Source organism: Triplophysa dalaica, chromosome 9 (assembly GCF_015846415.1).
Source record: "Triplophysa dalaica isolate WHDGS20190420 chromosome 9, ASM1584641v1, whole genome shotgun sequence".
NCBI classification, from domain to species: Eukaryota; Metazoa; Chordata; class Actinopteri; order Cypriniformes; family Nemacheilidae; genus Triplophysa; species Triplophysa dalaica.
The window spans coordinates 8,079,831-8,106,431 of NC_079550.1; the positions used below are offsets into that span (position 1 = coordinate 8,079,831).

Here is a 26,601-nt window from a genome sequence, read left to right on the forward strand (position 1 = left end):
ACAGCGCCAGCGGATTTAACCGCCATCCACGCATCACTACTGCCCGACCAACTTCTTCAACTTTCCCCCACTTAATGGTTTTGCACCAAAGTCCAGCATTTGTTGTTTGGGTGGTGGGGGACCTGCTGCTCTCTGCTTCGCAACACCTGGTGGGACTTGCTCTGTAAATTGGAGTGTGCATTGCTGCGACTCCAATTGTTTCATCAAATTTGATGTAGTGTTTTTGTAGCTAGATAGCACTTTGACGCCAGCACAGAGAGTACAACGAACCTTAATATTGTCATCTAGCGGACACAAACTTGTAGCTCTCGCCTCCCTCCATTGTTGTTTACGATGGTGTCGCTGCGCGGTAGGGGCTATTACACGTGAATTGTCCTCATGCTGAAAACTTGATTTATTGTCGCATAATGCTACGTGACTTCACTCCCTGAGACGCAAGAAGAAAGCAAGGAAAATGAAAAAAATAGTAACGCACAGTGACTTGGATAAATAACTTTAATCTGATTAATTGTTTGGAGAAAGTAACGCGTTAGATTACTCGTTACTGAAAAATGTGGTCAGATTAGAGTAAATTAGAGTACTTAGTAACGCGTTACCGGCATCACTGGAAACAACATGGTGAATTCCATGTAAGGGGACCCGGGGTGTATGTAGATAGAAATAGCTCATTCTAAGGTAATAAAAATATAATGCTTCATTATGTAAGGTCTTTATACACTTCTAGAGACATAGTTATATATATATTATACTTCATTTCTGTCAATAGATAGGTACAAAAATAAGAATGAAAATTTGTTGGCTTAGTATGCAAACAAACTAAATACCAGCCATTCCAACCTGAAGATTTCATTACATCACAACCAATAAACTTAAACTTAAGTAAACTTGGAACAAACCCTCAGTATAGGTGAAATGTTAAAGAGATAAAAAAGATGTTGCTTTGGTTGCCCTCTCTGAAGAAAACAAGCAGACGAAAGTGTCCACAGCCATCTGTCAGCGCCTCAAGAGCGAGTTACTGTGGCAACAAGTAAAAAGTCATTATCTCTAATTGACACCATGGCAGGTTCAGGTGTTTTCATAGTTTGCTTTCACTCTCCAGAGATTGAATCAGATGTCTGGGGTTCGCTTAGCTTGAGAGATTTCGTTTCCTTCTCTCTCCCACCCACTAACAGGTTTCATTCCCTAACTTAAGTTGTTAGTTTGGTGAGTTTGAATGGTTTCTTTCTCATTGAGAACTTCCGCCCCATGTTTTCCACAGTATGATTAACCAAGAGAAAGTGCACAGTCATCTCCTGCTTCAGCAGATAGCGGCATGTCTGGACATATTAGAGACTTTTATGACCCTCGTCGAGTGAACATGCCCCATTAGTGAACTGCAGCTGCTTCCAAGCCCTGTTGACTTCCTTTCAAATCATGATGTTGTCTTTCTGTCTAGCTTTATTTTCTGGGGCTTTTTCTTCTCGTTTACAAATATGTATTTGCTGGTGGTATTATCCAAAGAGACTGCTTTCAAGCTGTATGGTTAATAAAAATGGGTATTGAACCCATGACGTTGCTAGTGCTATTCTATACCAGTTGAGCATCTGTTTGGCTTTATTGTTTGGCCTTATCATATTCATAGTTATATTATTTAAAATTTAGGAAAAATTAACTAGTTAGCTGGTTCACTAAACAGATAGTTGACTAATTGGGCTGGTTTCAGGTTGACCTCACCCCAGTAGGATGTGTTTCTTCAGTTCCATCCACAATTGTTGTACTCTTGTGTAAAAACACTGGTGGATCTTAACAAAATGAAAAACAACTGGCTTTGCACTATTTTTAACTTCGAATGAAATGCTCTTGACGCAGAACATTAAAATAAACAGCACAAGTCACGACGCAGCGGCCAGTGACGCCCGTATGAAGCGGCGATGCTTTAAAGGGGATGAACTTGAAAACAAACTTTTCAGAGGGTTTTGCCATGGAAACTGTCTTGCAGCTAAAGCACAGCATGATAATCACTGCTAAAACCTAAAATATATACTGTATACTGTACAGGGCTGAATATTGTCTCGGCTGCTTGTTTTTATATGAAAAACACATTCAATGTTTGTGTGAACTATTCCTTTAAACTTGACTCTCAGATCAGGGAATGTAGAATGATTTTGAGTTGTGGTTAGTCAGACAGGGAACATAGATGGCCGACCCCACATTTCACTTTGTCCCCCAGGGCAGGTCATGGGCCCATGTTTCTTTTCAGTGTGACATTGCTGTATTTACTTTTTTTGAAACGCCTTAGAACACAGTTAGTCATTGAAGTCACACACCTTTGGAAATGTACGATTTTACACTAAGTTTTCTCACAGTGGCACAATCCATCATTTTTTTAATTGTTGTCAGAATTCAGTGGAGCAGGAACACTTTTTTTAACAGTCAAATAAATATGGTATTTTTGCTTTGATTTAACTGGAAGAATAAATTGGATAAGTGTGTGAGATACTCACTATATCATTGTACGAACATATGGTACGGCTACTTAAGTGTAAGAACCATCTGTTTCAAAGCGAAACCCTTCTGTTCTGGTGTCCCATAGGTTATAGCGTATTGTGTTTATTTGCATAACGCATATTACCCATAAACAAGGCTGACAAAACATTAGTACAGCACTGAAGCAACTTTGTTGAATTTATTACAATATACCAACATTGGGTTGATGTTGCCTAAGCAAAAGTGTCTGGTTTATGGTTTAAGTCTGACCTAATGACTTTGGGCGACAAGTCTTGGTGGGACGTTCTGTGTACCTCCAGCTCCAAACACCTGTGCCCCAACAGAATTTACCAGCCGATTAACCTGTAAATCTGTGCCGTTAGTGGGGTGATAGATTGGCAGCTTGGGAGTGTTCGGCCCTGAAGGGTTGAGGCTTTGTGTAATTATAAAAGCGTCTTTGTGTTGCCGTCTTTGTGGCCTGTTTATGCAGGAGATGAGGGTGTGCCTGTCCGCATTTGAGTGTGTGACTACATATAGGTTAAGTATAGTGCGGTTTTAAACTTGGTTCCCTTAAATGTCTCTGCCTGCAATATTTGTTGACAGTATATATTTATTGTATTATTGACACGGTTTTCTTAAATGCAATGAAAGTAAATGGTGACTCAATTTGTCAGCCATTAACGTTTTTGAAGCGTCTCTTGTTCTTTTTACCCCAAGAGATAGTTAGGCTCACGTCATCCACTGGCTGATTTTTTATTACATATACGTAGGGATGTAATGATTCACTTCACTCAACTTGCGATGCGACGATTCTGATCTTGCGATGCGATTTAATCAAGATTTTTTACAGAATGATTTGAGGGAAATTTTAGATGACCAACTGCCCTTTAATTATTTCTCTAATGCTGCACATTTTTTTCAAAATATATTTTATGTCAAATAACAAAACTTTATTGCAATTTTAAAAAAAATTCCAAAAAAAAAATTCTATAATACAAAAGTCTCTTTAATTTAAACAAAATAAACTTTGTTTGATATTTCCTAAGTTTTACTTTTTTAAGAAATATCAGCATATCCAAGTTTACCAAAAACAGCGGCTTGTGCTGTTCAAAATATGTACTGCGATTTTTATAACGTCTCAACGGACTTGAATCGTCATATATTATAATCGATTTTCAACCGGCTCATGGTGAATCGTTACATCCCTACATGTACGTTTGAACATGGTTTTGCAAAAGTTACATTTAATCATGTAAAAAAATCTGTTCTGACAAAGACTTTTTTTGAAGGACCTCCTTTTAAAAAATGTTTAACATGTCATGAGGGTCTATCTGCTTGCCTTATTCTAAAATGAAAAATCTGTTATTTCTTTTTGCATGCAGTGCCAGTGGCATATAATAGTCCATTTTTTAGATGCTTAGAAAATGTACTTCACGTATTTGTGAAGTTCCTAATGGTTATCTTGCTGTCTTGGCCAATGTTACACCAAAGATAAAGCCGAAAGACACTTCATTTTGAAATCCATTTCACTGCATTGCCGGTTGATTTCACAATGCCCTGCCTCTTCCTCTCCGGCAAATCACTTCAAAATGGATCTCTCAAACGTTCTATCACAGTTTTCTGATGTGATCTAAGTCAGCAGATTCAGACAGAAGTTTCACATTCTTTTTTGGGCACTCAAGTGAGAGAAATATCACGAACGGCAGCCAATCCCTAAAGATCAGAATTCAGCTTGAGCACCAGCAAAGTCTATCTGCGGTCCTCCCCCTGGGTTTATTTGGACTGTTGTCAGCATGTCACTTGAGGGAGGACGAGAATAAAGAGTGAAAGCCGATGTTGAGGTATTTAAAGAGCTAAGTCAAATGAAGGTCTGTGTTCAAAATCTGCACAGCAGGTTGTGTGGGTTGTGGAGTTTGGTGTTGGCCGCCGTGCTGGTGTGTGGCTTTAAGAGAGAGCCCCTATCGCTGTCAAATTCACCACCATTCCTGGTGGTGTGAGGAATTAAATGCTGTCATCATGCAGAGCCCCCCAATGACTAATGTTTAGTCCTTATCTTGACTGAGCTAAAGCAGGTAACATTCAGCCTTTCTGTGCATTTGACAAGTGATGTTAGTCAAAGCGTTTTTTCTGTATGCGTTATGGGGGCGTTTAAAGAATCAAATCAATGATGTTTGAGTCGCTAGCACCGTTTTTGTGAGCTGAGCTACAGAAAAGCTTTTTTCAGGTTGGTCAATGCAATAGAGTGTTGCTTCAATGAGAAATCCCATATTCACCCTTCCTCTGAAAGGTAGCAAAATGAAACAACTCATTCTGGTTCTTTTTAAATTTGAACATGGTGAGAATGATGATGATCCTCTGAGTCAGTGATGACTTTTGACAGAGAAACCAAGCAGTTCTAGGATCTAGGTCAAGAGGTTTTATGGTCGCTTTTAGTGAGTGTGTGTGTGTGTGTGTGTGTTTAACTGCATTACGTCATGACTGAAAAGCCAGCAATCCTGCAAATACAAAATGCTCTATTAATCCAAAAGTAATCAAGCATGCAGTGCATTCAAAATCTCGTGGAATTACAATCTGACTGCTGTTTTTGTACAAAATGTAAAATTTTGTTAAAATAAAATAGGTACTGCAAAAATGTATTCACAGCTATACCGGCATTGTGACTGTGGTGTACTATAGTAGTGTTCGTCATATAATATTTCTTCAGTATCATATGCTAATATTTGAATATTAATTCAGAACTATATAAACGTTTCCATGTTTTTTTATATTAGTGAATATATTTGTTTAACTTTTTGATTTTATGAAATAATATGCTTAATCTCAAAATGGTGAAATTTTGGTCAATAAACTGTCTAAGAAGAAATTTCGCCCTATCATTTATCACACATATCACAGGCCTGTGTGATTGAAACATCTCGCATATGAAAGCTGTTGTGGCTTATGAAGGATGTAGCAGCTTTATAGTCGTTATTACAGGATAAACTGTTATTGCTGTTGTCATCACGATCATATATCTCTGGTGAGCTCTTAAACCGGGTTAATCACACTCGAACTGTATCTAGTGCTGCCTCGCACCTGACTGACTGTCATAACTCCCAAACAAGCGCGCTTGCATTTGTATTTGCATCCTTCTTTAATTCCTTTCATCACATGAGTTTGTAGTTTCCCCCTGTGTCTCGATACAGCACTTCAGCAGAATTACAGTAATTACTCTTGAAAATGAACATTGTACAATTAATGCGTATTTAATAGTAACGGTGTTAACTGACATAAACATCTGGATTACGGCATGTCCCATTTGAATTTCCAATGTTCAACAATTCCACCGTGATTGGATTGATTTGATAGCTTGAGTGTTTGTGCTTGTAGCCTTTGTTAGAATATCTCTGCCCTGAATTTTTAACATGATTGGCTGATATTAGATTACACCTTTAAAATGAATAATGGTCGAATAACGATCAGTGGCCAATCGATCGGTGCATCCCTAAAAGACCCCATAAGTGAATGTATCAAATGTCTACAAAGCTTTTCTGACATTCTGGACAGTGTATGCATTATGCCTATTGAATCAGCATTGTAGAGCCTTTTTATGGGAGAAGAAAACACATTTATGTTTCGCTCTGTATGTTCTGGATAACAAGAATACTGTCTCTCCCCCTCCCTGGCCGTTCCAGCTGAATATTTTATGCATCTTTGCTCATCCTCCCAGGTCTGTACACTTCTCTCTTGCTCTCTCCACTGCAGTATTACACTATCCCCAAGCAGGAAATATTGTCTGTGCAAAGACCCTGTTCCTCTGTGCCCCAGGCAGTGCTCTAATGGAGTCCAGGTCTCAAGAGAGGAATATGGGGTGGGGTGAAAATGGATGAGTAGACTATCTGCTCTTACGACCATATTAGTGCTGATTCGGTTGGAGAAATGACTTTTCAAGGAGCATCATTTAAACTTAACCGTGTTTGCTCAACCTCCTCCTTGCTTTGGCATCATGGCCAGATCGGTGGGCTGTAATTCTTTTATAAAACCTGGGATTGATGAAGATGGGACGGAAATGGAAAGGGCCTCGAAAGACGGCCCTGTGGGACGTCATATAAATGGCCTCTCATTTTCAATGCCACGTGGACTCGGCAGTAAAGATAACGCAAAAGAGGATTGGAATGTTTCTTCATACAACAGAAGTGGACGGGTTAATAATTTTTATAATTTCAGCACGCAAATGGTTACGAGTACACTCCATATAATAATAACACATTATTATTACTACATGGTAATGCATGGCCAAATGCACATCACTGTTTTAAAGATGTTCAACGATGTTTTCTATCTTTTCTTCTTTTGAAGGGAATATAAAAGAGCCATTGATATCTGTGTTTGTATAAGTGCTTGTTTGCAGCTTCTTGGCCTGATTATTATGTGTGAGTGTCTATTTGGACAGGCATCTTCAAAGTAGCTTGACAGGAAACAAATTGCAGTTTTCATTTTTGTTGATATTAATTATAGTCCTAGAAATCACTTTTGTCAGCAACAAGGAGGCTGTTTTTTTGTTCTCTTGTTTGATTGTGTCGGCTGTCTTCTTAAACACTCCGCAAACAATTGGAATTTTGCAGATAATACATGTCTGAAGCTTGAAAGTGTACATTTTTGTTGCCATTTTATATTTGATTAGAAATACCACGTTTAAGGGCCTGCCAAAATAACTGCCATAGATTGTCACTAGCATATCGTGATTTTGTTTCCATGTCTCTGAAATGTTACTGTTATCCAGCAACGTACCTAAAATGACTATGCTAGTTTGACCACCCACTCCTGCTATTTTTTGCTTATGAATACCACAGCTACAGTATGCTGATATCAGCAAGTCTTTTCAGCATGGTGTCTGGCTTATTTTTCATTCATTTGGCCTGTATTTATATTTAGTTGTATATCTTTCTCAGTCTTGCATGCACATCAAAAGGTAGGTCAGGGAACCTCAGTAGCCAAACACTTTCGAACATGCATACCCTACAAATGCACTGTGTTATGGCTCTTAACCGGCATGTCCTGTCCCATTGCAGCCGTAACGTTCACTTAAAGATCAGAAAGAAAGGGTTTGTTCCTGTCAAGCTTAACGTAGAACCTCATAGACTAAAGTCAACTCAGGTTCCCTCTCCCATTCATATAGCCTCTGTGTGATCTTAACAGTACTCATAGCTTATGTGCTTCGGGCCTAAGGACCAGTGAAACGTGACCTATTTTTAACAGTTGCCTGAAGCTCAGAAACTGTAGGAGTTCAGACCTTGACAGTCTCTTAAAGAATAAACTGTCCTTAAATGAAACTGTGGATTGCGGATGCCTCTTGCTTATCCCCTCTTGCCGAGTTGCCGGAATGTGGCCCTGCTACCCACTTTTAAAGGGATGGTTTACCCTAAAATAAAGATTATAGTAAATTTTATTCACCCTCATGTTGTTCAAAACTTGTATCTGACTCTTTCTTTGGTGAAATACAAAAGAATTTTGAGAAATGTTGCAGGGGTTCTTGTGTTCGTACAGTTAAGGGTCAATCGGAGCCTATATTGTTTTGTTTCCAACGTTCTTCAAAATATCTTCTTTTTGGTCTACAGAAGAAAGAAAGTCAAACAGGTTTGGTATGACAGTATGTGTAATACATTTTTATTCAACAGCATGGACTAGTCTCACGCCCTTTAAGCCACCACATGCTGTTAATGCGTTCATTTTCGGTTGCACATGTGTATCGCGGGTTTTCTCTCTTTTTGTTCCTCGACACCCCCATCCACTCTTTAACAAGTTATGCTGGCTGCAAATGAGGATAAGTCTGGGCATATTCTCATCTATTAGTGAACGTGAACCAGCAGGAACAGTGTTAAAATGAAGTCTTCACTCCATCAAGCTTCATTCAAAGCAGGATTTGGCTTGATGGAGCAAATTGTTGCCAACTCTGCAAACTCTCTGTTTTAATGGGCGTGCCACATTGAAGACACTTGGAAGTAAATGCCCACCGCTTTGATTGGATAGCAGTTTGTGTAGTTGGAGGCTTCTCTGAATTTGGTTTGCGACGTAACGTAAGGTTAAACATTAGCACCATTCACAGTTTTCGCACGGCATTAGTTTTATCTGAAGACCTCTTGTGATTTATAAATGACCTCCCCACATCAGTATTTCATATGACACATTCGCAAGATGATTTTACTCAAATTTACTGACTTATTTCCCGGATGTGATGGCAAGGCTTTGCGTATAGTTTGTATAGCCTATAGTTGTATTGCGTTTAATGATATATGACAGTACCTGTCAGCATTTGAGACCAGTGATCCCAAACCGGACAAAAGACCACAGCGATCATGTTTCTCAAATGTTAAGAGAGTTTCCATGATAAATAAACAAATAGGAGACTCCAGGTAACTTATGGATAGCACCCAGCACCCGAAATAATACCAAAACACATCAAAGCAGCCTCCATTAAATCGCAAACGGTGGATAAAACTTTGAAAAATTGATGGCGATTCGCACAGGCTTAAGATAACAGACAACCTCTGCAATTAATACAAATGACTAGAAGTCCCCAGGTAATACTAATCTTATGCGAATAGTGCTCAGGGCACATTAAGCGATCTCTAACAAAGCAATAGTGACGCACAGTACAAAAATGTTTTACTCGCATAAGATTGCTGCGCAATTCTTATCGTATCCAATATTGAAGGCACAGCACTGCTTTTTAATATTAGACTTTCCACAAATTCAGTGGAGGTGTTTTTTAACCTATCAATGTTGTCATAGATAGGTGCATTCCAGAACCTGGCATTCGCTGGGCCTTGTGTCAATAACTGATGTAATCTCAGTAACAAGGGCGTTTACAGTTCTGAAACTTTTATGATGTTCGCATGAACACGATTCGCTCTTATATAGCAGAAGCTCATGTTAAATTTGTGATTTTAATTCATGCCTCCTTTAAGCTAGTGATTAATCTTTATGCACCAATTAAAAAGTCAAGTATTTTGAATTGCAAAATGGCTGTAACAGATGCCTGGTGCTTGGATACTGTCAGAAACGTATGTAATGTAAAACTTTTTTGTATTTATTTGGGATGCACTCATATGTACATTTTGGGCAATAACGGTAAATTATTTTTATGAAGCATTGGAGTTTGATAACAGATATATTGGCTGATATACAGTGTCTAAATATCAGTTTAGGTGTAGAAAAAATGCTCAGTATTTATACTGACGTGTTACATCTTTGTCGTTAAAGATGCGTTCTTGCATAATGAAGGGCAATGGTTAAAGCTCACTCACACCAAGGATCTTCATTGGACCAATAACTGTGTGGTCATGAGCCAGCTAACAGGGCACAACTTGGTGTTGATTTTGGACACAGTGTTGATTTTATCCCACATGGCTGTGCGTGTCTGTGCGAGACGTGGTTCACTGCCGTTCTGTGGGCAGGCAGCTTAGATTTGAAGTGTTTCTCCAATACAGTGTGTATTCAAGACACATGACATAGTTAGATCTTGTCCTCTTGGTTGTTACATCTTGGATGTTTTTTATAGAAACATTACGACAGGTGGCATCCAAAGCCATCTGTTCTTTAGCATAGTTACATAATCTTTCTGCCTCTGCCACTGTGAATGATATGATCACTTCCTCATAGCTTACCAACTGGGTTTCACATCTGATGACCTCTTTTCACAGAATGAATATCTTTAGAAAATGTTGATGTGCTACTCAACAGATAAATTAGCCAAGTCTTGCTTTAGACTTCCAAGCACTGCCATCTCCTCCATAGATCCGTGACCTGCGCGGATATTAAGTAACTCGCATCTTCGCCATACAAGCGCGAGCAATGGATCTCCACCTTGCTTTGATTGTATTATAACGAACTTTCCAGGCTTCTTTTACCCTTTGGGTGAGCCAGTTTAGCCAACTTTTGTTTTCTTAATGGCAAGTGCGTATTGATTTCTGGCTAATCACAGAGCAGCAGAAGTGGGCTAAAAAGGTTTTTGAGAGAGTGGTATGAATAAAGCATGAATGCTGGTCTTATCGCCAATCCGGCAGTGACCTACAAGCCACGGGCCAAATGTTAGTGATTTCATTCCTCTTTGGTTTGAAGTGCCTTGTTGAAATTCAGGTATAGTTTGTGATTTCGAGAATGCCAGTCCTGTGCATGGAAGCTATTCTGCCATAGCAAATTCGTCTCAGTGGTGTCATTACATTTGGCCCAGGCCACGACAGTGACATCTGCGACTGCCATCATGTGTCACTTGTGATTTGCAAGATGTGGCGCTTGGAGAGTCACTGTCAGCACATTATCTGGCCCTGCCTCATAGGTGCTGTTGTTGATATGGGAGATGAAGATCTCTGGCGTGCTTGTTCCATGTCCTTGGAAAAGATCCAAGCCATTCTGTTTGCTTGGATGATTCCCAATGTGTCTACCTGGATTCAACCCAAATCATTTAAAGAGACCTATTTATTATCACTTATATTTAAGGGTTTAGACACAATACATTATGCATTAATGTGTTTTCTGATAATCTAACCCATGACATTGGTGAGGCTAGCGCCAGCTGTACCAATTAAGCTACAGGAACATTACTTGTGGTAGGGATGTGCAAATCTGTGTATTATTTAATTGACTAGTCGGTGGGTTGCCTGAGCAACTAGTCATGTAATCTGCCATAAGGATGCCATGGATACCATTTGTCTAGATGTAGGTACACCACAACCCACTATGATTTATTTATTGGGGGGTGTTTTAAACAGACACATTCATTTGATTGTCCCCAAGACACTTACAATGACTTGTTGTAAATGGAAAACTATGTTTAATCTTTGAAAGATAGTGTGTCAAGCTTTTAAATCAACTAAAGGGTGATACAAGGGAGTGACAGAGGTCCATGTAAGTCTACAGAACAATTGCTAAAAATGAAAAAAAAAAAACATCTTGAATAAATAAGGCAAAAATAAATAAATTAAATGACTTAATAAAACACAAACATCTAGGATGCACTGAAATGAAATTCTTGGCCGAAGCCAAATAAAAATGAAACACTTGGCCGAATACCGAATAGGTTTTTTACATTTCTTCAAGCCAATTTTTTCACTATTGCATAAACTGAATGATCAAAATGTGCTTTTTATATTTTGTATTGCTTTTCAATATAATACAATATTACTTGAAATAAAATTGAGCCCTCTCCCTTCGTGAATAGCCCATCTTAAGCATATAACGGACTGCTGAAAGAATGTACTGTACTACGGTTACCTGTGTCACGTCACCGCATATTCGGCTATTTTCGGAACATTTGGTGCATCGCTATCAAATACAAAATCTATTAATTTAATATATGAATTAGATCACATATGATTAAAGTCAATAAATGTAAAAAATATATATTATTTGTAATATTAAATGTTAGATTAAATTTAAACAATTTAAACAAATTTAGATTTTTACATAATATGAAAGCTGCATGGATAAGCTTTATATTGATGTAGGAGTTGTTAGAATAGGACAATATCTGGCTGAGATACAACCGTTTAAATCTCAGGAATCTGAGAGTGCAAAAAAATCTAAATATTCAGAAAATTACAAAAAATGTTCCCGTGCTATTAGGACTGGTTTTGTCATCCAGGGTCACAATATTATGTCCTCAAATGACTTTTTTATTTGTATTCAATGCATCACTCTATCAGAGTTGTTAATTTTGTTTTAATACCAAATTTGAGAATGTGAAAAGCAGCCAATGTGTAGTACTGCCTATTGAGGGCCATTTGTGTTTCCCTTGTTGCCTAATTAACAACTTTGGCTCTGAAATGTTTATTACAGCTTTCATGTGTGTGTGTTTGTGGATTCAAATGTGATGTCTAGTAGGAGTGGTTGTGGCATATAAACATCTACGAGACTTGATGTTGCACAATTCCTTATTAATGTTTATCTATGATTGTTTTTAAGCATTTGCACACAAACCTCAAGGGTCTGTAACATCAAACGCTAACATTCATTTATGAAGCAGAAACAAATTTGTATTCTTGTCACTGTCAACCGTTCAGTTGTTGAAACTAGGATCGATGAGAACAATTCAAAAATTATTTGAAATTCACACTCATCCCCCACATGCCTGCATTTACAGTATAACATAATCATAAACGGAAAGAGAGAGACCATTTACGCATTAAATCCGTATGACGACACACTGCTTTATGTATTATGGAATAGGCAATCTTACATCAAGCCATACATTAAGATAACGTGCTGAACCACTTATTAACAGTACGTCGATCAACATCAACCGCTCATAACGCTAGAACATTTCCATGTAAAATATGAGCATGCACATTTATACCAACCAAAAAACAGTGTGATTGATCAAAGAAAATATATTAAAGCCATAAAGATTTTAGACCAGACTAAAAACTCGTTAAAACATATTTACAGAATCACGGCATTTATTAACAGTCCGGAACGATTTCATGAATTAACAGCTCAAAAGGCTTCCATTTCTATTGTCATGAAAAAGTTTCTCCAGTCTGGCAGTGATCGTGTTTCTAGACGGAACCATAAACTCTGGCTGTACAAACTCAATAAGATTTTTAAAATCCTCTCCTTCGACGAAGCTGATCGGAAGGATATCCTAAGCGATCATCTTAGTAATCAGAGACGTTATTTGCTCCGCCCGTCTGGCATCCAAATTGGTTGGTCTGACTTTAAAACTAGCAACTGATTGCTGACCTGTGGATGGACTTGCTGGGTGCTTCGCCCTCAAATGAGTGTGCATCACAGTTGTTGATCCATGATAAGCCAGATTTGCATTGCAGAGTTTGCACTGCACTTTATTCTCATTAATTTTATTAAAGGACCCCCACACAGAACTCATTTTTGACATAGTCTCAATTTACTGTAACCGTAAAGAGGCTTGGGTTTTTATTTTAGTAATAAACTGTCAGTAATGAATACCTGAAAAATTACATAATATGAACAGCATATTTCATCAAATTATATCATTAAATCATCAAATTGTATTATCTTTGTTATCTTAAAAATTGTTCTTATACTAATATGCATTGTTTTTGCTTCTGTCTTTCAGGGTCATTTCAAGGCTGGGCAAACAGTATTACTGCGGTAAAGAGCCCCTGTAGAGAGGAGATGGGCTCGAATGTTACCACCTGCAGCACACCCGCCTAAAGCCACACTGCCTCCTTTCCCCCACCCTCAAACCCCATTCCCCTATTCCACTTCTAAATCTCTGCTAAACTCGAGGATGGACCAATGTCTCTGGATTTAAAATTTATACATTGAGGGCATTTTATGTTTTGGCCCTACATGAAGAAAGCTTAAGAGCAACTTTTTGGATCTTTAGAAAATCATATTTTGCCAGGCCTGTAAGCACTTGGATGGAAAATCAGCCCAGTAGCTTTCAGATTAGAGCTTCAGGGAATGGCAAGATGAGCGCTGTCATACGATGATGATGGCAAAAAAACAAGATGCCCGGGCACCAACCTACAACCTTGTAGTGGTAGGTTTGTCCGGGACTGAGAAGGAGAAGGGGCAGTGCGGTGTGGGCAAGTCTTGCCTTTGTAATCGCTTCGTCCGCCCCAGTGCTGATGATTTTCATTTGGACCACACATCTGTTTTAAGCACAAGTGACTTTGGTGGAAGAGTGGTAAACAATGACCACTTCCTCTTTTGGGGCGAAGCGGTACGAATGTTGGACGAGGGGGCTGAGTGTCGAACGCATGTTGTTGAGCAAACAGAGTTCATTGATGACCAAACGTTCCAGCCACATCGAAGTACTGCCTTACAGCCCTATATCAAGCGGGCAGCTTCTACCAAACTGGCCTCTGCTGAGAAGCTGATGTATTTCTGTACAGATCAGCTCGGGCTAGAACAAGACTTTGAGCAGAAGCAAATGCTCGAAGGCAAGCTTTCAGCGGATGGATTCTTACTCTGTGTTGATGTGAGCAGGGGAATGAACCGTAACTTTGACGACCAGATGAAGTTTATCAGCAATCTGTATAACCAGCTAGCTAAAACCAAGAAGCCAGTGGTACTTGTTCTTACCAAGTGCGATGAAGGGGTTGAGCGGTACATTAAAGACTCTCACACCTTTGCCATGACGAAGAAGAACTTGCAGGTTATTGAGACCTCAGCACGCTCTAATGTTAATGTGGACCTTGCCTTCCTTACCTTGGTGCAGTTGATAGACAAGAGTCGAGGGAGACCCAAGATAATTCCGTACTTTGAAGCCCTCAAGCAGCAGAGTCAGCAGATAGCATCCGCCAAGGACCGCTATGAATGGCTGGTCAGCCGCATTGTAAAGAACCATAATGAAACGTGGCCCAACATCAATCGTAGAATGCAGACTTCCCCTGAGTACAAAGACTACGTCTTCCTTGAGGGTACATCCAAAGCCAAGAAGCTTTTTCAGCAACATGTACATAGACTCAAGCAGGAGCACATAGAAAAGCGGCGTAGAATCTATCTCAGCACACTTCCGCAGGCTCTTAACTCCTTGGTCCCAGACCTGGATGAAGTTGACCACCTGAGCTGGTCAGGAGTACAGAAAGTTCTTGAAACGAAGCGGGAATTCTCCCATTGGTTCGTCATATTGGATGACACACCATGGGAAACTACACCGCACATTGATAACATGGAGGATGAACGCATTCCTCAGGATCTTTTGGAAACCCCAGCAGCAGAAGTAATCTATGAAAGTCACTTAGAGCACCTGCGTAACGAGCGAAAGCGGGCAGAGATGCGACAGGAGTTTAAAGGGAAACTTGCTTCCTCACTATTTATTACACCTGGCAAACCTTGGGAAGAAGCCCGTAGCTTCATCATGAATGAAGAGTTTTATCAGTGGATAGATGAGTCCGAGTACATTGACATCTACAGCAAACACCAGAAGGCCATTATTGACCAAGCTAAAGAGGACTTTCAAGAACTTTTACTGGAATACTCTGAGCTGTTCTATGAACTTGAAGTTGATGCTAAGCCAAGCAAAGAAAAAATGGGCGCCATACAAGAGGTTCTGGGAGAGGAACAGAGGTTTAAAGCCCTCCAAAAGCTTCAAGCTGAGAGAGATGCCCTGGTACTTAAGCATATCCATTTTGTCTATCACCCCACGAAGGAAACTTGTCCGAGCAGTCCTCATTGTGTGGATGGCAAAATTGAGCAACTCTTAGCCCTTCGATTTCCCACTCGATATTCATTTGACAGCAACTCAAAATCACAATTTGGCGAGGGAAAAGTAGAAAGAATTAATCTTGTAATTCTTGGCAGAGATGGACTTGCAAGAGAGCTAGCCAATGAGATCAGAGCGCTCTGCACCAACGATGACCGGTACATGCTCGACGGAAGGACTTATGAACTGGCTCTTCGGCCAATAGAGGGCAATGTGCGCCTTCCTGTAAACTCTTTCCAAACCCCTACTTTTGCCCCACATGGGTGCCTATGCCTGTACAACTCCAAGGAATCCTTATCCTATGTCGTTGACAGCATTGAGAAATTACGGGAATCAACTCAAGGTCGAAGGGAAAGTAACCTACTACAGCTTCCCTTGTCCCTTCTACTGGTCACCAAAAGAGGTGTTGGTTCAATTGCCGACATTGGGGGTGAAACTGCCCAAAGCCTGATTCATCAAGGTCAGCAAGTGGCTGGCAAATTTCAGGTCAGTTATTTGGAACCTGCTTCCCCAGGTGTGGGATATGGTCGTAATGTAAATGAAAAGCATTTAAACCAGATTTTAAAAGGTCTCTTAGACACACGGAAGCCCTCAATTAGTCTTGGCAGTAACTCTCCGCCCTTATTGCCTTCACTTGGAAGCTTCAGAGAATCTCAGCAGAGCTTAGAGGCTGACTTACGAATTGTAATGTGTCTTATGTGTGGAGACACTTATGATGTTGACCAGCTTCTGTCACCATTCCTGCTGCCCCAGCACTGTAGGCCCTCCACCAATCTATCCAGCGGAATGTCAGTGTTGTTGGAGTTATCTGTTGGTGGCCATAGGCAAAGCATTGATCTTGCTATACTGTCGTATCATTCGTCTTTCTCCTTGCGTAAAAGCAGATTAGTGCATGGTTACATAGCAGTATACTCGGCCAAACGAAAGGCTTCCATGGAAACTCTTTGTGCCTTCCTTTGTGAGGTCCAGGACATTATTCCAGTGCAGCTGCTCGCTGTTGCAGAGACTCAGTCAGAAATGGCGGACTCAGAGGCAGTCCGGGAGCAGCTTTCCCAAGGGGAGGATTTGGCACGTGAAATTGATGCTCGTTTCAGTTCTGTAATCTGTGGACCTGGTGGGGTTGTGGGAGGTCTGCATCGGATAGATCACTTCCAGCCATTCCTCAAAGAGGTAGTGGAAAAAAAAACTATTGTAGAGGCAACGCACATGTATGACAATGTTGCTGAGAATGTCACCAACGAGAATGTTTCCTCACCTCGATGTGGCTCTCCAAGCATCACTTTGTTGGATTCAGAAGACGACATTGAGCCCTCCTCACCTTATCATACCCTTAGGGATGATGGCACCTTGACTCATGGTAATTTCAAACTCCCTGATCTAGAGGCTGATGCCTTCTCACTTTCTGACATCACCACCTTTGAAAACAAGCTTAACAACAAAGTCCCACCTCAAGTACGGTCAAAGCCCAATGTCACCTTTGACATCCCCAAAACCCCAAACTTTAGTTCATTTATGGACCTGGGGGTTAACAGGCGCTCATTACCATCAGTCACCTGGCCACCAACCAGCGAAGGTGGTTATGATCCTTCTGACTATGCTGAGCCAATGGATGCTGTTGTAAAACCTCGTCCCACAGAGGAGGAAAACATATATTCTGTACCACATGACAGCACACAAGGCAAGATCATAACTATTCGCAATGCAAACAAGAGTCATTCCAATGGCGCGGGCAATGGGTCGGACAGTGAGGCTGATAGCAGTTCATTGGAGCGTCGACGAAAACTGTCTGCTCTTGGAGTTAAGCCTCGGCTGTATCGTGATCGCTCCAAACGTCTTGGAAAATTTTGCAACTTTCGCACAAGCTTCATCGGCAGCGATGATGAACTTGGAGGCCTCCCCAAGATGAAAGAGGATGAGATTGCAGCACACAAAGGGGACAGTATTTTACACGAGGAAGGTGAAGACCCTAAAAAAAGAAATATTCTGAAAAGCCTGCGCAGAAATACGAAGGTATTTTTTTTAACTTTTTGAATAATAAAAAAAATATTATTAATAATAATACTCATTCTTTTTAAAATTTGTATCATTATATATCCATATGTACATTTATGCAAGCCGTCTTTCTTATTTTAAGGTGAGGTTAAAAGGATTACTTGATTCTAAATATCTTTTATCATTTACCCTCATGTCAATTCAAACCTTTATGACTTTCTTTGTTCTGCAAAACACAAAAGAAGATATTTTGAAGAGTGTTGTTAAACAAACAACGGTGCTACCCATTGACTTGCATTGGTTTTGTGTCCGTACAATAGAAGTCAATGGGAAAAACAAGTAATTCAAGTTTGAAATGACATGAGGGTAAATGATGACAGAATTTTCATTTTTGGTGAACTTTTCATTTAAGGACTGTATGAGTCCCTCTTAGAGAAAAAACTCAACATCTTATAGACACTTTTTAATGCCGTTACAGCATAACAGCAAAGATGTTGCCCTTTAAAAGCACTTTCCATCCAAATAAGAAGTGCTTGAAAAATGCTGCGTTAAAGAGAATGTATGTGTGTAACAACAGTTGAGTTCATAACTTTAAAAAAAGTTTACACAACCTTTTCTAGCATAACCTTTAACTGAATAATGAACTGTTTTCAGCTCTGAATTGTGGTTGTTCTTTTATCTATCTGGCTTTTGCCAAAGGATTAAGGTCGTGGTTTCGATTCAGAAAATAAATTATGATTGTAAGCTTAAATGCAATCTATGCTGCATTGAAAAAGGTAGTGAATGTCGAATGCATAAGTGTGAATATAATATTTAATATACAAATGGAAATGCCGCCTGACAGCTAAAATGTCTGTTATTAGTAGGGCCAGTTTTTCCATTGCGTGATTTAAGGATTATTAAGAGACTTATGTAATTTCAAACCTATATGATTTGCTTTGAAAATAACAGAAGATATTTAGAGAAATGTTGTTCTCCAGAGTTCCAGAAGAGATTTCAACTACATCTCGAACTTTGGCGAAACACAAATGCCTGTTTTTACACATTCGTTTTATAGCTATGAATTCCTTCTACAGTATATGCAAAAATTTCTCATTTGTGTCTATTTTTGATTTAAGAGAAATATCTTAGATAAGATTGTTGCTTAACCTACCTTCAAACTTTATTAAGTTTGGTACATTGCAGCTTTCCTCGAAATGCCAGATGTCCAGTTATTGCTTTTTCGTATTATGCCAGTCGTTTTATTAATAGGCTGAATTCACACAAGCAGCAATTTAAGTGACTTCTGCTCTGAAAGAGCATGTGACAGCCGAAGGGTATATGAGAGGCCACCAGTCCTGCTCATCATACAACAGCATCTTTATTACATCAGTGAGGTTAAAATGAGGCCATTGGGTTAAATCACCTTGCTTGCATCAATTGCCTCATGGGAAGTATCTGTATAGAGACCCATAAATTAACATAGCGGCCCAGTAGCCTCAGGGGTCTGTACTGGTTTAAGGTCTTTTCTACAAAGACTGACCATTTCTGGAACAAGCCTTTCCTGTTTCTGTACATCCCATCTGTGCAGCTCTATAAAGTTGTTTAGTTGTAGAAAGAAAAGCTGTAGATTTTCACTTATTCTGTAAAAATGTTGTTGCCCCACAAATGGACTTCATTTCATATATCAGTTTGTGGGAATCAAACCCATGACTTGGTCATTCATTGCAAAGCATAACACTTTGCCAGCCAAGTAACGTGGTGTTGGGTTGAGTCACAGATAGAGGCATAATGTTGCTGGCTTTATTGTGTCCCTCAATCTAAGCACATTGCTTCCAGCGTTCTGATCTGATCTCCCCCGACCGTGTGACCTGCTTTGCGGGGTAAACCCATTACTTTCGCGTAACATTGCCATGTCATTAATACTTCCTGTGAACTGTCATTGGAGCACAGATTCTTTACTGAACGCTTATAGGGAAGGAGGTGCGCAAAGCCGAGATGCCTTTTTGATATAGAGCAGACAGACCCTGGACTAATAAGCATCACAACTTTTTCGCTGTCTGACAGTATTGCAGACACTCTGACCAACCAGCCGTGATGTGCTGACTGCCGCACAGCATTAGGGGAAATGATCTGAGCGTTGAGTTTGCAGATCTCCAAAATGTAAAAGTATGGCGCGGTGTTCTGCGATGTGAAAACGTTAATTTTAAAGATTTGAGATAGAGCGTTCTGATTTACGAAAGATGATAAGTGAGAGAGCAATAAAAAGTTGCAGGTGAAAACTCCAGAAAGCATTTTCTATGGTTAGAAAGTCCAACAGTCAGGATTCTTTGCAGAAAGAAATTTAAAGCATTCTTTCTTTTTTTTTTTATTAAATAACAAATTAAATCAACTGCATGAAGCCATCAAGTATTATCAGTTGACTCAACATTGCAGCTTTTCGAGGAAATAGAAGATGGAGAAAAACATTGCAAAGCAATTGTCTTAATATTCTTTAAGCTGCTTTTCCACTGCAAGGCTTAACACAGACACAATATTTTGACATTCATCACTTTTTATTTCCCGTTCACTTATGTGATACCGACATTGCACTTAATCTCTTTCAATATGTGTCTCTTAGACCAAACCTGTTTATTTTTAATGAAAACTTGATTGAGGTTAAGGTTAAGTGTGTTTGGGTTGCCTCTAGCTTAGCTGTAAGGTTGTCATTTCACCAACAAATAACCGTTTTTTCTCTCGTTTTGCAGAAAACGCGGCCAAAGGCTCGCCAGTCTTCCATATCCAAACCACCTGAGAGCAGCTACTTTGGAGTTCCCTTGGCCAATGTGGTCACACTCGATCGGCCCATTCCATTCTTCATTGAAAAGTGCATCCGTTACATTGAGGCTACAGGTAAGAGTTTGTGTACATTCTTTGGTGTGCTTTCTGGTTTTTATTTTACATTAATAGTAATTGTAGTGTACACAGAAGCATTGAGAAATGTGAAAGTGCTGTAAGTTACCACATTTTTTTACCCTTGAAACATCTCATGGCACGACACATTGACAAAGCCATACGTGTGCGGTGAATGGAAAACAGAGCTTTATATTGTTGAGAGAGTGCCAATGAGGCGAGTTTTGAGCTATATCTACCACTGTCAGCTGCGTTTACATTCACACAATATATTATGCATTATGAGTGTCATTATTTTTACTAAAAGTAAGTTCCAAATGAGGGGGAATGCAAACGATTTATCTTGAGTTGGCACACCGCAATGCCAAGTTTCAAGGGTAACTTGATGAATTGACAAGAATCGAGCTTGCACATTATTTTGCTTTTCTTTCACAATTGCAAGGGGAAAAAAGTTAAATTAATAACCGTTATTTCAGAATAATGTACACTCTATTGTCTAGAGTGTCTATTATTATCGCAAACTAAACCGTATCAGAATTATGTGATTGAGAATCAGAAATTAATCAAATCATATTAATCCAAAAACTTGTGTAAAACATTTTTTATATATTAATAGTCTGTACCTTCCATAGTATTATACAGAGAATTTGTATGATAAAACCGAAATATGAATTTTTGTACGTTCACCATCCCTCTGAGCTCATTGTATAAATGACATTGAGCCAGTCATCCTGTAAGGTTCTAGGGATGCACCAATCGATCGGCCGCAGATCAGTATCAGCCAATAATCACATTGTATGACCCGATCAGTACTGACTAAACTTGGCCGATCTCACAAACCAATCACAATTTGATGACATCAATGCACGAGGACGCACATGATGTGTTGAGACGTAAGGGATATTGCGCCCCAGCCATCACATCGCAAGCGTGGAATTATTATATTTCGAGAAACAGTGAAAAATACTTTTTTTGCCCTGTACGTTCCACTAAGATCTCACATGGAAGAGCAATGTCCAAAGAATCTAATACGACAAACCTGATTCGGCACTTATGTTTTCGGTTTAATTACTGTAAAAATATAACAAAAATATAAACAAATGCAACATATATCGTGTTACTTGATCTGAAAAAAGGTTAAAGGTGATCAGAGAGGTTACATATCAGTGATGTAAAGTTTGAGGCATCGGGATCCGTATCTGTCGATCACAATGACAAGAAACCGGTACTTGGTATCACCTGCAAAAATCCTGATCAGAGCATGATGTATTCATGCCACAGTATCGAAAAGCCCTGCTGTATCCAGGTGTGCACAGATATTAATCTCTCATTCGGGTCGGTAGCTTTAACGCTGTTAGTTTTCGGGGATTAAGTTCTTAAACTGAGAGCAAGTGGTTATGCTGATTCCTGTAGAATGCATCCGTGTCCCTATGGCATGCATCTGCCCATGTGCTGTTCAACACTATACGACCTTCTGTATAATGAGAGTCAACGTGTTCTTGCATGATATCTGAGATTATGACATCAAGATAAAATGACATTTTTTGGTGCATTCTTTGTTTATCGAATCTGTGATAATAACCACCATGTGTTGTCAGTAGCAATGGGACTTTCTTTTAGCCTTCCTGATTTGAGGTCGTGTCAGCAATTGGTTTGTTTGTATAAATTGTGTATTATTTAGTTTGTATGTGTTTTGTGAATTGCCAGTGAAGGATAGAGCCAGAAACAAGTAGCACATTCTTAGTTTTAATTGTGCAGTGCTAGTGCTAAGTTTTATGGCTCTGAAAGAAGTATGAGTTGTGAGTTGACGGGGCAAATTAATTTTTAGAGCCTGCAAGTATCAGACAGCCCCACCCTTCGGATCACACATGTAAACCACTAGGGGGCAGATTGGAGGCGGTGTCTAAAAATTCATAATTCTTTTCTTGTTTCCACTTCCTTTGGATGTCGATTACTTTCCCCTCATCCACATTTTTTGTGTTCCCGGGTGTGTGTGTGTGTGCGACTGTGCGTGTTGTGTACGCTGTGGGATGCCAAGCCCCTTGCGGTAATTTTCCGCCTGATAACTCCCTCATTGAGATCGATATCACAGAGCAGAAATGGTGAGCAATCTTTGAGGCTCAGCTCTTTTTTTCGTCTTCTCTGGGTGGAACAGGCTTACAACAGCCCTACAATGTGATCGGCTGATAGAGCCGGCAGCACGAACACTAGAGAATACACACTTCAACCCATCAAAAACAATACAACCTTACAACCTTATCAAAATTACACAGAATTGCTTTTACAAGGGCTCTTGAAGAAAAATGTCAGCTTGACATGTCGAGCAAGTCCAATGGCAGCATTCAAGATGTGCCGTGTCATGCTTCTATACTTTCTCACAGTTGTTCATGTGTAGCAATATGATGTGGCTTTCACAGCTATACCTGTCTGAATTAGGGTTGGGTCGGGATAGCTTCAAACTAGTCCTCTAACAATAGTCTGTTAACAATGTTTAGGGCTGCAACAACGAATCGATTAAAATTGATTACTAAAAGAGTTGGCAACAAATTTCATAATCGATTTGTCGCGTGACGCGGAGACGTTTGATTATTAAAAAAAAACTTTATTTGAGGGCGGAGCGATCACACTCGATCACACTCGATCTCTCTCACGCACTGATGCTAGCAGAGTTCAGCACCTCATAGACAGGGCGGAGCAAAAATAAAATAAACGAGCGGAGGAAAGATACATGGCGGAGGCAGAGAAATCCGCGCGACCCAAGTCATCCAAGGTGTGGGAGCATTTCACACTAAATAAAGAGAAACAGTGTGTTAACTGTGTTAGCACGGGAGCACCACGGCAATGATCCAGCACCTGAAACGCAAACATGATGGAGTCTTTGATGAGGAGGAAGGGAGTTCAACAGCAGGTTAAGTCACTACAGAATCCTACTTTTGTTCCGTTTTGAAGTGAGGAACGTAATGTCCCTGGTACGTGTGTTTACTTGTTATCCAGCTTGACGAGCTGGTTAATAACAGTAGTAAAGCAGGGGTGGTATAGTTACTTTGCACTCTGAATTGCAAGAATAAAAACACGTTTATTCACTAGCCTTTTTTGAACCATTCATTTATCAATCTGTTGTCATGTATAGCTACACTGCAAAAAACCTTTTCTTACTTAGTAATTTTGTCTCGTTTCTAGTCCAAATATCTTAAAAATCTTAAATCAAGATTATTAGACTAGAAAAATGTCATGAGAAAATTAAGTGATGCTTAAAACGTCTGTTTGAGATTATATCTCATTAAGATTATTTTTCGTACCCCATTGGCAGATCATTTTGCTTGTTTTAAGCAAACAATCACTTAATTTTGAAGTGTTTTTCAGAAAACAAGACATAATTTCTTATGCCATTTCATGTGTCTAGTAAATGTATCTTGATTTAAGATTTTTTGATATTTGGACTGACAACAGGACAAAACTACTAAGTTAGAAAAGCATTTTTTGCAGTGTATATTCTGTGCTTTGTACTTGGTCATCTTAAGATGTGTTTAAATGTGGTGTATAAATGAACCTTGCACTTACTACAATGATGGTAATAATTTAATGAATAAGCTTCAAGTGAACTTGAGAGAGAGAGTGTGTGTGTGTGTGTGTGTGTGTGAGAGAGAGTTTGTGAGTGTGTGCATCTGCAAAAGTGTGTGCGTCTGCGAGTGTATGCGTCTGCAGTGTAGTGTAGAGAACAAGTTCTGACATTCAAACAAATCCTGTTAAATTTTCTGATTTGTATTTTTCTTTATTTTTTATAAATTATTTATTGTTCTGGCAGCTCAGGTGGCAGTTTATTTAAAATAAGTCTATATATTTGTCAGATCTAAAGCATACATTTGTATATTTTTTGTGTTAGTCCATTTTTATTTAATTTTATTATTATGATATCAGTTCAGGGATGTTCAAGGAGCAACATGTTGGTGCACTTTCTAATGATTTTAGTTCTGTTTTTGAATAAAGGGTTCGAAATGAATGCTTTTCTTGGTTTTTGTTTTTATCCAATTATTCGATTATTCGAAAAAACATTCACCAGATTAATCGTTTATTAAAATAATCGTTAGTTGCAGCCCTAATAATGTTTTTAATTTTTTTCGTATTACAAACTAAATTTGTTTATTTCAAACTAGATTTAATCTCTATGATTTTTTTCCCCCATATTTCTATGCTGCTTCTCATTACTGTACTTCTTTACTGCCTGTACTGATATGTACTCACTGTAAAGCTACAATGCGAAATTGTGAAAAGTGCTATAGAAATAAATTTGAATTTGAAATGGAATTGGTTTACGTTAACAGTTCTAGAAGATTGCTGCTGATGCAGACAGAATGCTGTAACATCAGAGCTGTTGTCATGAAAATGGACATGGATACTAAATGATAAGTTTTGTCCTGCCGTTGGTACAGTCCGTTTAAAGGCACTTATCATATATGATCCACTTCACACATAATTTGCCTAAAAAGTGAAATACAGAAAAGTATTTAAGGATTTAATAAGAAATGGAAAGAGATCGGTGACCTGAGTTCGAGTCGCAACTTGGGTCCCTTGCCTATCCCGTTTCCTACTCTCCACCCCACTTTTTCCTGTCTACCGTCCTGTCTGAAGCTTGAAATAGAAAAAAAAAATGGTTACCGTTGTTGTATTTTAGCAGCTCTGCTTCAGAGGTGATCAATAGCCGCTTTCGCGGCAGGTAATTTCAGGAACAAAGTTACGGAACCAGAAACAAGGACTGTCCTTTGGGAACTTCGCTTTCCCTCAGGCTGTTTTCCTGGTGGCATTTGTACCTGTATTAGGTCGTCTGATGTGAGATCACAAAAGCAAAATTGTCTCAATATTATCGTTGTCACATGACTGTATCAAACGGTCTTCCGAGCCTAACATAGAGAATATTCAGAAAAATATAGATGTTACATTTGGCGAGGTCCATCTGGTGCAATGATTTTATTTTATAAAAGGATTTCAGGTCATTTGACGCATCACATACTATAACTCATGCCTGGAAGCAATGATTACTTTATATCGATATTTTTACATCCCTATTAATAGCTGCTTTTTCTGGGTAAGACGCTTCTCCGGAGTAGAGCTGATTTTTTCCCTCCTAAAGGCTTTCCTGCACTAAAATCATTTCAAGTTCATACACAGTGTGAACACAACAAAACCAGTGCGAGGCCTTATAATAAAATGTTTTAGTTTGCGGCCACTCCAGCAGTTATCTAATAACATTATTGTTTGTGACACTCCGATCATTTGATCAATAAAGTTCTCTTCATATTTATTATATTCATATGTTGAGTTATTGCCACGCTGAAATACAGAGATGATTTTTGAGATGACACTTCAACGACACTTCTCATATTAATTCAATGAGAATCACAAAAATGTAAGTTTAGTATTAACCTGCAGGACATTGGAGAAACAGTTTTTCCAGTTTATATAGTGATCCCTTTCCGTAATGCCGTCTCTGCCAAATACTCTTCTATTCTCCTATTGTTCCTCTTATTTCCTGTCAGTTCTCTCTAAATCCATCTCTCATTTGTATTCTGACAATGAACTTCCCTGTTTATCTCTACTAACCGGTTTGTACTGTATCTCTCAGTGTGACTCTTTCTGTGACGCTATGATAAATGAGTTCTTGGTGTTAAACGGCTGAGGCAGCTGCTGATTCCCCACATGACACTCTTCATTGTTCATGATGGCATTCACCTGATCGGTGATGAGACCTGTTTTAGAAACTTCTGGAGTACAGTACTTAACTCGCAGCATGGAGATGGGAAAATCTCTCTCTCTCTTTCTCTCTCTCTCTCTCTCTCTCTCTCTCTCTCTCACATGACATGACCACAGTCGCTAATGGACTGCAAGATCAGTTTGAAGGCGAAGAGACTGACACTAATGGAAAATTAAATAATGAAAGATATAAGAAGAAAGATATCATAAGAAAATTATATAATGAACCAATGGACACTATGGGAAAAGAGAGAAAGGGCTTCCTTGTATTGTCCTTGGCTGTCTCCTGACAGGATGTCTTACTTTATAGTTGTGGCTGTTATGATCTTTAGTATGCAAGGGTTTGCACAACA

The 26,601-nt window shown here is 39.2% G+C and overlaps 1 protein-coding gene across 1 annotated transcript in view; it reads left to right on the forward strand.

Moving 5' to 3' along the window:
- arhgap35a (Rho GTPase activating protein 35a) overlaps positions 1 to 26,601 on the forward strand; it is a 72,808-nt gene that overhangs the window by 30,317 nt on the left and 15,890 nt on the right. The window contains exons 2-3 of the mRNA XM_056755949.1: positions 13,541 to 17,647; positions 20,356 to 20,500. Coding sequence (XP_056611927.1) covers positions 13,916 to 17,647; positions 20,356 to 20,500 — 3,877 coding nt within the window. The 5' untranslated portion in view covers positions 13,541 to 13,915. The remainder of the gene's footprint in view (positions 1 to 13,540; positions 17,648 to 20,355; positions 20,501 to 26,601) is intronic.